At 28.6% G+C, this 15,202-nt stretch overlaps 1 protein-coding gene across 1 annotated transcript in view; it reads right to left on the reverse strand.

Annotated features, from left to right (window-relative positions):
• LOC134837490 (hemicentin-1) overlaps positions 1 to 15,202 on the reverse strand; it is a 40,634-nt gene that overhangs the window by 7,916 nt on the left and 17,516 nt on the right. The window contains exons 5-9 of the mRNA XM_063852871.1: positions 14,420 to 14,530; positions 11,558 to 11,761; positions 10,995 to 11,146; positions 9,352 to 9,496; positions 3,950 to 4,080 (exon numbers count right to left, since the gene is read on the reverse strand). Of these exons, the coding sequence (XP_063708941.1) occupies positions 3,950 to 4,080; positions 9,352 to 9,496; positions 10,995 to 11,146; positions 11,558 to 11,761; positions 14,420 to 14,530 (743 nt within the window). The remainder of the gene's footprint in view (positions 1 to 3,949; positions 4,081 to 9,351; positions 9,497 to 10,994; positions 11,147 to 11,557; positions 11,762 to 14,419; positions 14,531 to 15,202) is intronic.

Here is a 15,202-nt window from a genome sequence, read left to right on the forward strand (position 1 = left end):
AATCTCGTTTTAAAATAATCATAAAATATAAAATAAATCTACACTTGTATTTATTACATTTCGACCGTGCAATAAAAGTTGTGGCAAAAAGATCTTTAACAACTCATTGTAAAAATTGATAGTTTTTAATGACCAAAGCGTATTTCAGCCGAATCAATACTTTTTATTTTCTTCCTTACATACGGACACCACTTCAATAGCGTTTTATTTTTATCGTCAATGTTTGTTGATGGTATATGCCCTCGTAATTTTCATAAGAAGAATTTTCAAGTCACTTTTTACGTGTGCACAAAATAAGCGAATTCTACGATGGTAAGGTCGGTAATAGTGGTTTGGTGTAATTTTTGTACGTGTGTGCACTTTCGATAAAAATCAGTTGAAATTACTTTTTATGTGTGTGTGTGTTTTGTATGTGAAAAAATGAAGAATAAACACGTTGTTGTACAAAATACAAGTTCGACCGTACTTGAATCAGATTTTATATTTGTGTACCAAATATAAGTGGTTTGTGTGAATATGTGAGATTTTTTTTACTTTTTCAGCCTGTTTTTTTTTCTTGATAGAGGTAGGCATAAAAATGGAAAATGATATCAATTTGAGAACCAATTTCATATGAATACGTGAGCCACATTACATGTATATTTTTTTCTCATACATATTTTGTAGGTATTCTTGAAGGGAAAAAAATAAATGTAGTTCTACTTAAAATGGATTTTTTGAAATGTGAAATAAAAATAATAAAAACAAAATATAATAAAATACTCCTTTTTATACGTTGAACATTTCTTTAATTTTCTCTATGACTTTTGAGTATGAGTGGTTTTCGTTTTTGTGGCATGAATATGTCTAAATCTGATTGAAAATCAATTTTTATTTTGATTAAACTTATTTGTTTGGGTTACCTTTTGTACTTAGTACGTACCTATATTTTTAAATCTCCTCATTGCGTTCACTTTATAACTCAAAGTAAATTAATATCGCAAAAATATAACAAGTCAAATTTCACAAGCAAAAAGAAATTTAATTTACTTTCTTCTTAGCCCAAATGTTTTAATTTTTCATTCTTTTATGCCGTAATTATAGCTCATTCTTGTGAGTAGGAATATTTTTTATATATTTTTTTTTTATTCCAGGAAGGCACTTTTTTCCTTTACTATTTCCTTTAACATTGTTGTGCAATTATATGGTCGTTTTTCTTGCAACCAGTTGAGTATTGTGGCGTCATTGTTTCCATCATTGAAAAATTAAATCTTGTTTTTGGGTGGCATTTCTGTCTGAACATTTTAGAACACTAACATTTACACTACAAAGTGTGGTATGGAAGAGTTTTTCTTGACAAAAATACGCTTAAATTGTGTAGGCATATTTTACAAAATTGGTTTTGCGTTTTTATTTGACACAGCAAAAATCTCACTTACATACGATATTGTTGAAAGCTTTTAAGAAATAATTTGTATGATTTATGTACGGTGTAAAAACTGTACATAACTGTAAACACAAACAAAATAAAAAGAATTATTATAATAAAACACCAGAAACGTATTTTTGTACTATTTTACTATTATTATTAAGCACATAAAAGGGGTGAAAAAAAATAAAATTATTTGCATGGCTTTTAACGATTTGGCTTTCAGCGCTTTTTGTGTAGATCGGTGTTTTAATTGCTTACAAAGTTTAAAGAGCAAGGTTGAAAAGATTTTTTTCTTTTTTTTTTGTTAAAATGAATAAAATTAAGCGAAATGCACGTTTTACCCTCTTTAGTGGTAAAACATTTGAAAATCAAAGTAAAATTAAATAATCAAAGGGGAACAAATGTTAAAGAGTATAAAATGTGCATGCAAGAGTTTGTCACGAATTGTATGTGCTTATAAAAGTGTGAAAACAGCACAATGCTATTTTAGAGCCTTCATCACTAAAAAGATTTTAAATAAAATTTGAGTAGACGATATGGCATTATAAAAATAATAAATTAGTAGTTGAAGACTAAATAATTAATTATTTACTATACTACTCGGTCCGCGAGTCGTGAAAAATCGGTTATCGACTAGGTCACAATGATTCACTTAATTCCACAAAAATCTGAAAAAAGTCCGAAAGAAAATTTCTTCGTAGTACTTTTATAAATATATAAATTTTTACAGTGTACTGAACAAAAATGTATAAATTTTTACTCTTTTAAACTTTTTTCCTCATACATAAATACAATCACACCTTTACAGTTCAACAGGCACATTTGAATACATTTTCCGTATGCTGGATTGTCAGGTTTTAATTTTACTTGTAATGTTTGCGACGCGACGATGGTAGAGTACTGCTTCGATGTAGATGGGGATAGCTTCAGGACCTTTTAAATAACAAATCATAAAAAAAGTAATAAATTACAGTTTAAAAATGTTCAGGCAGTGCGAAGTTGTAGCACGGATGTTGTCGTCGTAGTACAACCTTTAATCTGCATACCCATTTAAAAAGTGTACAAAAATCCATTCTTTTATGTCATCATGGCTTGGGTAAATCTACCAGTGCGGTAGAATAGAACAACATGTACATAAACAAACGCGAAAAAAATCTTCTCTGAGATTCTGTACATGTGCATACTGTACACATTTCAAGGCAGTAAATTATTTTCATGCCACCCAAAACTTATCACATAGCTTCCTGCTGACATTTACATTTGTTGTTTCTTCTGTTGTATCATTGTTCCAACAGCGAACGAGTCGTTCTGATGATAATGTTTATTTCTAATAATACAACATTATATCATTTCCTACACATTACCGTTTGTAATGGACCCGGGAGAGTAACAAATTAATGAACAAATTAGCATTTTTCGCAGAAAAGAAACTTTCATTTTCAACATTTAGTTTTCTTGTTCGTGCTCTTGATTATTTCAAGCATACTAATTAACGTGTACATGTTGTGTCTTGCAAATTTGCAAGAAAAACGTAACATTGCAGCGAACAATAAAACTAAAATGTAGTCTTTCAACTCAACTATTTTTTATGTCATTAAATGAGCATATTCGGTTTAGATAGAAATATAGACACTCAGAAAAAATACACGAACCAACAAAACAAAATAATAAAATGTACAAATTTTAATGACAAAAAATAAGAACAATTGTTGTACAAAAGAAGGGCATGAGACAAAAACCCAAAATGCAAACTGTAAGAAAAGTATGTAACAACAAGAAGAACGACAAAGATATGCTATAAAGTGGAAAAACATGCAAATTACTTTAATGTCACTTTGCATAAATTTTCTTGAGAGCGAATTGTTTTCAACTTTGAAAAATTACACTTGCGAGAAAATTTTTTGATACATAGATTGCATGATTAAATAAGAATAGCAATATATTTGTCAACTATTTATTTCTAATTTTTTTTGTTTTCTTTATTAACAAAAATTATTTTCTTTTTTTTTAATTAAAAATTAATTTTTTTAATCTTTTCTATTCAATTTGAATGCATCCAATTTATTTAAAGTTATATTTAAAATGAAAATACATAGAAATAAATTAAACATTAAAAATCACTGATTTTTTTCATCATTTAGTCTAAAAGTTTGTTCCCGGAAAATTTTCGTATATCTTAAAAAAATATTGCATTTTTGAGAGAAATAACTCTAATTTTTAATGAGTTTTATTTGTAAAAAAGGTAACAAATATTATTGTTGGGAAATTGAAAATTAAATTTTGTAAAATAAGCTTGTGTCCTGGGAAAAATACAATTTTTTCATTTCTTTTCGCTTTCATACTCTTAATCTAAATTTGGAAAGTACTTGTACTTAAGTTAAGTTTTTATGGTATTAAGTTAAGTTTCTAACTAAGTTTCTTTCCTAAGTTTCTAAAGACATTTCGGCACATTACCACAGATAGACGGAGACAACTACTGGTATATAACCAATTTTTAAAAGTAAATTGAAATTAAATAAAAATTATTAATGTACTTACATTATGCTTCCATATAACTTTGTAAGCAACTGGATTTGCATGTACTTTGCATTCAAAATAAACATCATCTCCCTCTTCAATATCGTCCGGATTTAAATTTGATCCGAGCTCCAATGTGATTGTTGGTACAACTGTAATGAATAAGTAATAATGAAATTAGACTCTCTAAAACAAGAGTTTGTATTTTGTACTGCGAGGGACAACAACAACAACATCATCAACAACAAAACACACTTTTGCTTTAAATAACACAACACACAAGTCTCTCAGTCTAATGCTAAATGACAAAATGATGATGATGATATTAATGCTGTGCGTTGTTTGTATCTTTATGATACCCTATTCTGTGAATACTTACTAAAATATACATTATTTTTGTATGAGGATTAAGTGTTTGTCGGCTTTTGAAATGTTTGTTCTGAGTTTGTCATATGTACCAAATTTGATTTTAATTTAGCTGACTCCCGCGTTAACGCGCGAATAATATTTTTATTCTGTTCATCCATTTTTTTTTTCTTATTTACAAGTTTAAAAGTAATCCTAAATTTTGCTAAAGCATCTGAGTAACACAATTTTCAAACCCACAGCGTGATTCGACAACCATTATACATTATCAACATATGATTACATTGATATACCTCATAAATATAATATCATCCAGAAAAAAATAGAAAACAACTTAAAATGTAGGTATTGATAAAAAACACACAAATTTTTTTCCAAATTTGTAGATAAAAATTTAATATTAAATAAGAAGGACAGACATATATTTGGGTTTTCATACAGTCGATAAAATGACATAGCTCATCGCTGCTCCAGGTTGTAATTTCTTTTGATAATATATATGAAAAAAGTTTACAGGCACGTCGTCGTTTTTCCAAGAACAGCTTTATAGATTCTTAAAAATAACTTTGTCAAAGTTGCTCATTTATATATTTATTTCAGTGCGCTGGTGGTATAATACATACCGAAGTTACATTATATTACACTTTTTCATCGCTAAATATTATTCTAAGGTTGCAAAAAGAACAGCAGAAATGAAGTAGAGCTAAAAAGTATGTTTTATCTTACAACAAAATATTTGTGCCCAAGGCAATGCGCAGGCAGCGAAATGATAGAAAAAAAAATAACAACAATAATAATAATTTAAACCTTGTTTTTCGAGATGAAAACGAAGAAATTAAAATTAAATTAGTGATTGTAAATAAAAAATGTTTTTTTTTTGGTTTAATTTTCTTGGGGTGAGAGGAAAAATATTTCAAAACAGACTAAATGATAAAAATTTATCATTTCTTTGAATCATTTGTTTTTTTATCAAAGAAATTTTATCAAAAATATTAAATGTTTTTATTTTAAGTATAAATAACCTTCAATTTTTTTTTGTAATCCTAAATTTATCATTAATTTATTTATTTAAAAAAAGAAAAAAAAACATAACTAATTTAAAATTTATTTATATGAATTTGTTGATACTTTTGTTAAAAACGAAACTAAAATGTATAAAAAATCATCATAAAATTCATTTAGATTCTGAGTACGCTTTTCAATATACATATATCTAATCTGAATGAATTCCATCTTCTCACCTTCATTAATTCGTGACACGAGCGTAGTTTAATCTAATTATATTCTTAATTGGATTCCTTCATTAGGCAATTCTCATACATTTAACCTTATTAACATATAACAAGAACAGTCTTCTACAGTAGATTTTTCGTTACACATTTTGTACCTCTCAATAAATAAATCCTTTCTGTATGTGTGTACATGTATATAATAGATAGGCGCCTCCATATATACACCTAAGCACCACAGTAAAATATAAAGTTTCAATTTAGATATGGCCTTTTACAACCTTGTTACATTCTAGCATACAAAAGATTATTAGGTATACCAAGTTTGTATTCTTCAGTGAACCACTAATCGGGTAAACCGAAGAAAGTCTGGATAAAAAGTAAAATAAATACCAAAATAATGAACATGTATGAATTCACATGAATAAGATAATACTTATGTAAGATCAGTTTTATTATTTTTTGTGCTCTATAGTTAATGCTCTGATTTTGATGTTTGTACATAACACACTAAACACCAATGCATAACGAATGTCAAAGATTAATTGTCAGCGTATCAGATTACCTACTACACTTGTACGGATAGTAGTGACAAAAAAATATTTTGAGTAAAATATTGTTCTTTCAAAATCAAAAGAAAATGCGTTTGGTGAATACCGAATTCACAAAAAAATAAAATACTTTCTTTGTCATCAAAAGTTTTGTAGTTTCACGAATTCAATCCTATTTTCCTAAAGGCAAAGAAAGGAGTTCCAAAAATTTGTTTCATGTGCTCTTCCCCATTGTTTTATAATAAATTGTACAAAAGTCCTATATAGTTTTTCTTGTTGAATGACTAATTTTTATACATTTAATAAAAGATCGTTTATCACTTTAAGTAATATATAGTAGTAGTAACATTTTAATCTAATTTAAAAGTAAAATGAGTAATGACAATAAAAATATTTTACATTATATTTAAATGATTTTGGTTTTTTGAAAATAAAAATATATATTAAAAAAATCAAAAATTTTTTCAAGTCTCTCCAAGAAAATTCGTTTAGATTGTGAAAATGTAAATGTTTTTGGAAAAGTAATTTAGTCAAGGTTTTTTAAAAATTTGCAAATCACTGTAATCCTTAAATTTTCTTCCAATTTTACAGAGTGTTGAATTCAAAATATTTCTTGTAAGTGTATGTGAACAAAATTATACAAGTTATGAGTAAACACACTGTGTTTTATGCAAAATAAACTTTTCATTCCAAAGTAGACAGAGGAAGTTATTGAAAATTAATTATGTTCCATTTTCATTCACCTTAATAATCTACAGTAAGGTCTGTCGTTAAACTTTTCTTTACATTCGTAATGACATAGTAATTGTTTTTATATAATAAATATAGAATGTAGGTGCCGACCGTAAATGCGTTCTGCTTATGAATGATCGTTTTGAATTATTCATGAGTGATTACGTGCCATGGCTTTCATAACGTTTATATGTGGATGTCTTTGCCATTTATTTAAAACCATTAGGATCAGCGTATATGCACGCAATTAAATACAGTTCAATAAATTTTATTGTCCCCCTCTATTGTTATTGCCCATCTAATAATTTAGTTACAACATCTTTTATGTCCAATGTTACATTATTAATGTTTGTAACAAGCATAATTGTAGAACAAGGATATGTGCGATGCACAGACAGAATATTGCAATGAATATTATTTCCCTTTAGACATTGTATTGTGTGTCATTATGTTGTATGAGTGAACATAAGCTAGACGCTCTACATGTGTGCATTCGATCTGCGAGCACTTCAGGGATGTTAACAAGCTGGCACCATAGCACACTTGTATTATTTATTGAATTTGTTGTGTACTCTCGCATACTCTCATGTTTCTTGGTATTGCTGCAACGAAATGATGAAGTATATAATTTGATAATAAATAGCTGGATTAAATTAAATATTGTTTAGCATGACTTTAATGTACAGCGTGGTAGTTCATCATTCAAAGAAGCATAGAAATACATGATGTATGTTCTATCTTGTGTACTACAAGTCATTTGAAATTATTATTAAGCAAATAGGCAAAGGTTTTCATCAGCTTCATCAACGACAATATATGTTTAAAGCCACATTTTGTCCATTTTGGAAACGATACAGATGATATTGCCTAAATTTATCATACTTATAGCAAAACAAATCCCTCCGATTTGACATCCTTCTAGATTTGTACTATCCAAATCCTATCAACTTTCTTAAAGCATTTTAATTCACTGTAACTTTTCTTATATACACATGAAGCATGAAAGTAAATTTATGTTTTCATATTTCTTGGATTCAAATTTATTTTAAACTATTTAATGATTTTTTTAGGTCTGATACCTTGTTCCTACAGATGACATTTTGTTTTTTTTAATTCCAAAGAACGTATTCCAGAAAAAACTTTAAAAGGGTTGACATATTAAATATTTGTTTATTTTTAAACTAAAAAAGGTTCACAGATTTGTGGTTTGTCTGTTTTGTTCCAAATTCTACATTATATTAATATAACTTAATAGAATTTATAATTTTATATGCAAAATTATATATACAAAAAACAATATTTCTTTTTTTAAATTTAATAAAAGGAACTTCAATTTAAAAAAAAATACATAAGAAATCTCTAACACATTTTTTTTATCAATATGAATGAAAGAAAAACTTCTGATTTAGGCGATTTACAAAAAAAAAGCATATACATATATGTATAAATAAATTTATTTATTGTCCATTTTGTATTTTTGCAGGATGGGAATATATATGACGTATACAAATCATTTTTTAAGGTATTAAAGGGGTCAGACTTGTAAAGCTGTTACCTATTAATTTAACATTTCTTTGTGCTGCCGAAAACATGTCCTACACATACTCACACATTGGTTTAGTTTACTTTATTACATTTGAAAAGTTTCCCTCAACGTTGGATTTGTTATAGAGGTTAAAATGTAAAATATGTAGATTATTAGAGTAAAATTGGTGTATGTGTGACCAATATACACTTTCCACTTGAATAAATTTCATGCAGATATATACCATGTATTCGCATTAGATGAAATGCTTCAGAGACGGAGTCATTTCACACACTGTACAAGCATGTGTATGAAGAGGTTTCTCTGTTAATGCCATTCATTTATTCAACAAAAATAGAATGTGAGTGAGTTTTGAGGATAATAAATGTGTGTAGGTAGAAGCACATGTGTACATTAGAAATGCATACATAAAATGGCAAAGTACCAAATAATTTTACGGGGGATTTAATTTCACTTAACCCAAAATCTGGCACATAGACAGTTAGAATGCAAAAGTCCTGTAAGAATATTCGACAAGCTTTGCTGAATTCAAGTGCGTCGAGCGAAAAGACTGAAATTAATTCAATATTTCATCGTTTTGTGTGCTTTAAGTTTTGCACAATAACAATCATATGCATTTCAATAATATTCAATATTAATTTAGTTTGATTTATATTAATTAAGAGGTTTAGCCAATATTATAAATTACAATAAAAAATCACATTCTTTGTATTTAAATAAATATTATAGATAAAAATGTACAGTCATTTGTTTTTGGTTTAATTAATAATCAGATGTAAAAGTCAATCTTACTAAAAAACGCCTTTTATTATGCTTTCTATTCCTTTTCTTTATGTGATTTCATGTACAATGTATTCTAACTATTTAGTATAAGATATATTGTCGACATCATCATCATCCAAGTATTGCAAAAAGGAAATTTGCTTTATTCGCTTAGGTACAAAAATAAAGACGTAAATACAATAACAAATGAGAAAATCTACAAGATTTGATACTTACAAAATACATTCAATTTCATGGATGTATCCTTCATCCCGCGCTTAACTAATTCATTGGATGCACGGCACACAAGTATTTTACCATTATCTGCTCTCGTAGGTGTAAAGCTTAAAATGGATGAGGTGACGTTACCATCTGATGAGACCTATTTCACATGAGGTTTGGCGAAAAGAAAAAGCAAAATACATAAAGATATAATAAATGTTGTCTAAAAAACCATGCGAAATTGGTGAAGAGAGCAAAGAAAACATTTATGAGAATTCGAAATTGAAATTTATTGCGCTGATGTTATACATAGATGTTATCCTAAGTTTCAAAAGTACATTATGTATACGTTAGACCGAGCAGTGTGAACCACATTAGCAGCATATCTTTTCGTTTATATACTACAACACTTGCTGAAATATTATTATAAACATTCTTCTCTGTTTTTATTATTTTGTATAGTTTTTAGGTTACACGCGTGTCATATGTATGACCGCTTTTTGGTTATATCAAACCGGGTGGTGAGACGACAAAGGCAGCTTGGCTGCTTTCGTGCGATTTGAGTCAAGTACCGTAGTTCCGACACTGGAAAGCGTGTCGTAGTCAAACACAAACGGATGATATTTTTGCGTTCCTTTATATTTTATTACAAATTTTCATGAAATAAAATTTCTCATGCAATCGTCTGTTCTTCGTATCATGTAAGTGAGTGCGACAGTTTTTTTTGTTGTAGTTCATCCTTCATTTATAAATAAAAAAGCATTTTACTTTTGCTACATTTCACACAATAAGACTTGGACACATTTACACACATGCTCAAAAAGAATTTACGGCTTAATATATTATGGGCATGTGTGTGTGTGTGTGCTATTCTGTTTCATAGTACATGATAACTGTATAATCTGTGGCTTAATGAAAAATGTGGGCTGCATATTGTAGACACACTCTAACAATTTAAGAATCGGATTTTGGTTTACATTTTTTTTTCCTTCTTTCGTTTCGTATGAATTATGAATGAAGCAACAAATGCAATATATATTGTGTTTTTCACACTTGGTTGACATTCTTTTTTTTTATTTGTATTTAAACACGTAAAATTGTCATCTTGACTGACGCGGTAGACATTAGATAAATGTAGAAAGTTCATTCGATTATTTTAAGGTCATAAAAATCTGTAGATATACTATCAGGTCTCAATTTTCATCAGACTATCAATTTGTCACGATAATAGAAAAATAATCGAATGAAGATTGTAATCAATCAAAAATGCGTTTTAACGTATTATTTATCACATATGGGAAGCTTTGACGGAAATTGATTATTTTTTGGATTGATGTTTACATAACCTCCCAAGAATTTTTTATATTTTTGAATAAATAAATGTTAAGGATCAAATTTTTAGTACTTATATTATGTGCATAAAAAATTGTCAAAAATCTATTATTCATATAAATTGATGTGACAAAAAAAAAATTACGAAAAACTCTTTATTTACTAGATTTTGTGCTTGATCTTTAAATTTGGTCTTTTCTTAAGGAAGACCATTTTTCCCTCAATGGAAATCACGCTGCTAAATAATAATCTCTTTAATAGAATAGCTGTAGGCAGTAAGGAAAAGGGACGCAAAAGTAAAGTTTATGGTTATAGAAATAAATTACCTTTTGTTGGTGTGTAAATAATTCCTGTTGTCCCAGCCACCATGTAATTTTCGCTGGCGGCCTTGAACCAACAGCCTCACATAAAATTTCATAAGGGCGATCAGAAGACAATGGTTGATTAGGAGACGATATCATTACATCTAATGGTCTCACTAAACAAATGAAACGAGTAAAGATACATTTGAGTAAGTGCGAAAAAAGAGGAAATGTAAGTAACACACAGTTAACTTTTTTCTTTTTGTTTTATTTTCGGTGCCTGTTTTTTTTCTCTTTTTTTATTATGATATATTTCAGAGTATTTTGGATAAACGCACTACTTAATAGCGACGTATACGCAGTTTATTGCCTCTAATAAAATGTAATGAATCGGAAAACCGTATTCGAAATAGCAAACAAGGGCAAACGCTTACACATCATTCTTGTTTTCCGCACCGATATCTCGAGAGACACGGCGGCGGTGCTGAATGAATATCTATAAAAGTTAAACTGTGGGTGTGTGTTGGGAAGTTTTATCACAAAAAAATGTTTAGTCATTCTTCATATAGGTACACTTTTAAACTTACAATATAATTCTATAGTCACATTTGTTCCAACACTTTTTCTATAAAAGTTACTGGCTTGACATGTATAAACCGCATGTTGATGTATACGTGATAAATTTTTTACAACTAATTTACTATTTAACGTTGTTGGAAATGCAAAATCTAACATTGTACTATCTTGTTCTATTCCATTGCTTAACCATACTACTTTTGGCTGAGGCGAACCTGCAAAAAGATGAAAGTAAACGAAAATAAGGAAAAACGGAGAAAATGATGGATAAAAATCCCTTTTATATTAATGAAAGACAAACCATTTTAATATTGTATGTATGTGTATAACATGAAAAAGAGCGTATAACGAATCAATGGAAATAAAATTGTCATTAAAAATAATTTGATCAAATTAAGGAGATATTTGCTTTAGTACACACTCTATATATTCGGGCAGGAAAAAACGGGTCTCAATTTATTTTATATCCAATACGATTTATGAAACTGCCACCACGTCGTAGACAGACATATATGTAATATACAGACAAATATGACAAATTTCAATTGATTGATTGATATTGATTACGTGACAATGGCTTTTGTTACATTTTTTGACATGCTTTCATCTGTTGTTACATTTATACAGCAAGCGAAAAGTGTTTTTGTTTCATACGAGATTCAAAATTTAAATAATTTAATGTCCGATATGTTAAGAACAAATTTATCTAAAATTACTGTGTGAAGATAAATAAATTTTTGTTTACGTCAAAATCACTTATTTCCTAATTTTTGGTGGACCACTAAAACAATAGCCATTAAAATTTTCTTATTGTCAATTGACGCTTCCTGTAACAGTTTACATGTGCCACCAGTTTATTTTTATTTTATTGTTGGTCATAATAACATCAATAACGTATAAAATATAAATCCTTGTTAATTATGAATATTTCTTTATATGTTCTTGTTAATAATAAATATATTTCGTTGCTGCTTTTCTACAACAAACAATCATGGATATAGTCGCATTGTATTTATACAAGGGACAAGCGAATAAATATTATACTGTTCTTTGTTGTGGAGGAGCAGCTTTTTTTTCGAGTAATAATATATATTGTACCGTTTATATTCGGAAAAGTAACATCAGCAGCGAGAAAGTTTTAAGCAGAACAGACATGACATTAATATTTGAATAATTTTATAAATAAATCACTGCAAACGTATAATAAAATGTATGTTTGTCTTTTTCTGGGGAAAATACATGTAAAATAATATAAAAACAAAAATCCGATTCGAAATAATATAAAATAAATTTCTCTGTAAGTTACACCACTACAATCAACCTTAGGAACACATATGAAACGGAAGAAAACGATACATTTTATTATTTGATATGTTAAGTTAAATAAAATAATAATAAAATAAAATAGTCTTTTTCACATATTTTCTGAACATTCGTTCGCTCAAATATATATACATATGTCCTGCGAGCTGCTAGAGAAAAGTAGGTACAATATTATCGCTAAATATACATTTTATTATTCAGTGCCTGTTATACACGTACATGTAGTACGTGTGTGAATGTTAAAAGCAATATAAATTATTGCTTCTAGCTAACACTGAAGTCGATTCTAGGAGCAAATATGGTCTATATTAAATTACAATACACACAATTTTGTGCTTAAGTACGTGAATATGTCTCATTTAGTTAGCTTTTGAAATAAACGGAACTGAAATGTACATTCAAGGGAACAGAAAAAAGTAGCAGCAGCTACCGTTTTAACACGCCAAGCACTATTCCATTTTGCCACGATCTAAAAAAAAAGTACATGTGTGTACAGGAATTTTTGGATTTGTGCTGTTGCCAGTACGTGCTTCACAAAATCAATATAATTACATTCTATTTAGTACTTTGATATAATGTGAAATATTATTAAATACAAGAATGTATGCATGTTGCTTGAATAGTTAAAGTAGGGACACTTGTTCAATTTAAAGAGGAATAAAAAATATTATAATTCATTAAAATTAAATGACACTTTGCAAATAAAAATGAGATAAAAATTGTACAATTGATGAAATTAAACAAAGCATTTACTCCTGCCGAATAACAGCTTGTGTCTATCAAGACTTACATGTAGAAATCTGTTAAAAACATACACAAGAATCTTATTTGAAGCAACTCAAATTGAAGGTATTACACAAGAATTGTGTCTATGCATCTTGTTGTAGAAATACTTTTGAAATATAAATTGTATCGGACAGGAAAAGAAAAAGAGCCAGATGAGAAAATGTGTTGTATATAATGAAACTAGTAATGATGTAGGATGTAATCTGCTACAATTTATTGAATGAGACCATCGTTAAATGTTTGTACGTGATTCAGAGTGAGAAACAAAAACGAGAATTAAAAGCACCCTCTGAAAAGAATAGCTTAACCGCATTTCAATGAATTCAGTTTTATAGATTTTTTGAGTTTTTCTAGAAGTTTTTTCGAGTATTCACGGTGTTCAGTGTAAATTTTACACAAATATCTATATTAGCACGATACACAGACGAACCTATTTTTTTTAAATTTGGAAATGCGATAAAAATAGTTTTCTCTTTCATGGCAAAGTTAAAGAAAACTAAAACATATTTATTGGAATCTTTTGTTGTTATGAATAACCAATATAAATTTGTACAATTTTATGTAATTAACTGCAGACATCCCCTCAACATATTTAATACATGTGTTATTATTATAGGTTTAGTCTTTTATTGTTCCATTCATTTATTTCGTTCTGTATCCAACTATGGACCTATGCTTTCTCATGATATCCACATAAACAATATGGTTTGATTATGATTATATCTTTTTATGGCTACTGTGTTATATGAAATTTTATAGCTTACCTCCAGTCACAACACAAACTAAATGTAGATCACCACCTTCCTCATATGGACCTGCCCTTGATTCCACTTGTTCACTCCTTTCATTAAATATTTTTGGTGGATGTGGTGGCACTATAAAAAAAAGCAAGTATATATTGTAGAACATTAAAAATATCGAGGACAGAAGAAAAAAATATATTGTTAATAGTATTCCAATCGGTAAAATAGAAGCAGCGGCAGTTATTCCATTTATATTAAATAAAAATAATAATAAACCATTTGCCTCTGGTGTCTCATTTGTTTTCACAACAATCATGTTTAAGTACATGTATGTTGGCTCTCGCAGCTATTGAGTTAGCTAGCGGTATGTGGGTTGGGTAATAAAGTTCAGGGAATTAAAACAAGGAAAAAAATATACGGACGATATGAATGTCCACCGTTGTCCGATATATTTATACTAATAAAATATTAAAACAATAAATTATTGACAGGTTCAGGCAAAATATGTGCTTCAGCTTGCAAAAACACACACATTCGAATATTTATGAGTGGAAACAAAAAATTAGCTCCACAAATTATACGCAGATACGCGTGCTTGAAAAGGTCTGTTAAAAATACAAAGGAAAGGTTATAAAGGGTTTCAGCGTATGTCCATATCGTACATACTGAATGTATTTACATTGAACTCAACATGTTTTTTTTCGCTTGTAAATGGACTAAAACACAACAAAATATAGGAATAAATAACGCAACATTATCAATGGAATAGAAGAGAACAGCAGGATAACTGTCAAGTTCATAAAA

The sequence above is a fragment of the Culicoides brevitarsis genome, chromosome 1 (genome assembly GCF_036172545.1).
Source record: "Culicoides brevitarsis isolate CSIRO-B50_1 chromosome 1, AGI_CSIRO_Cbre_v1, whole genome shotgun sequence".
Taxonomy (NCBI): Eukaryota; Metazoa; Arthropoda; class Insecta; order Diptera; family Ceratopogonidae; genus Culicoides; species Culicoides brevitarsis.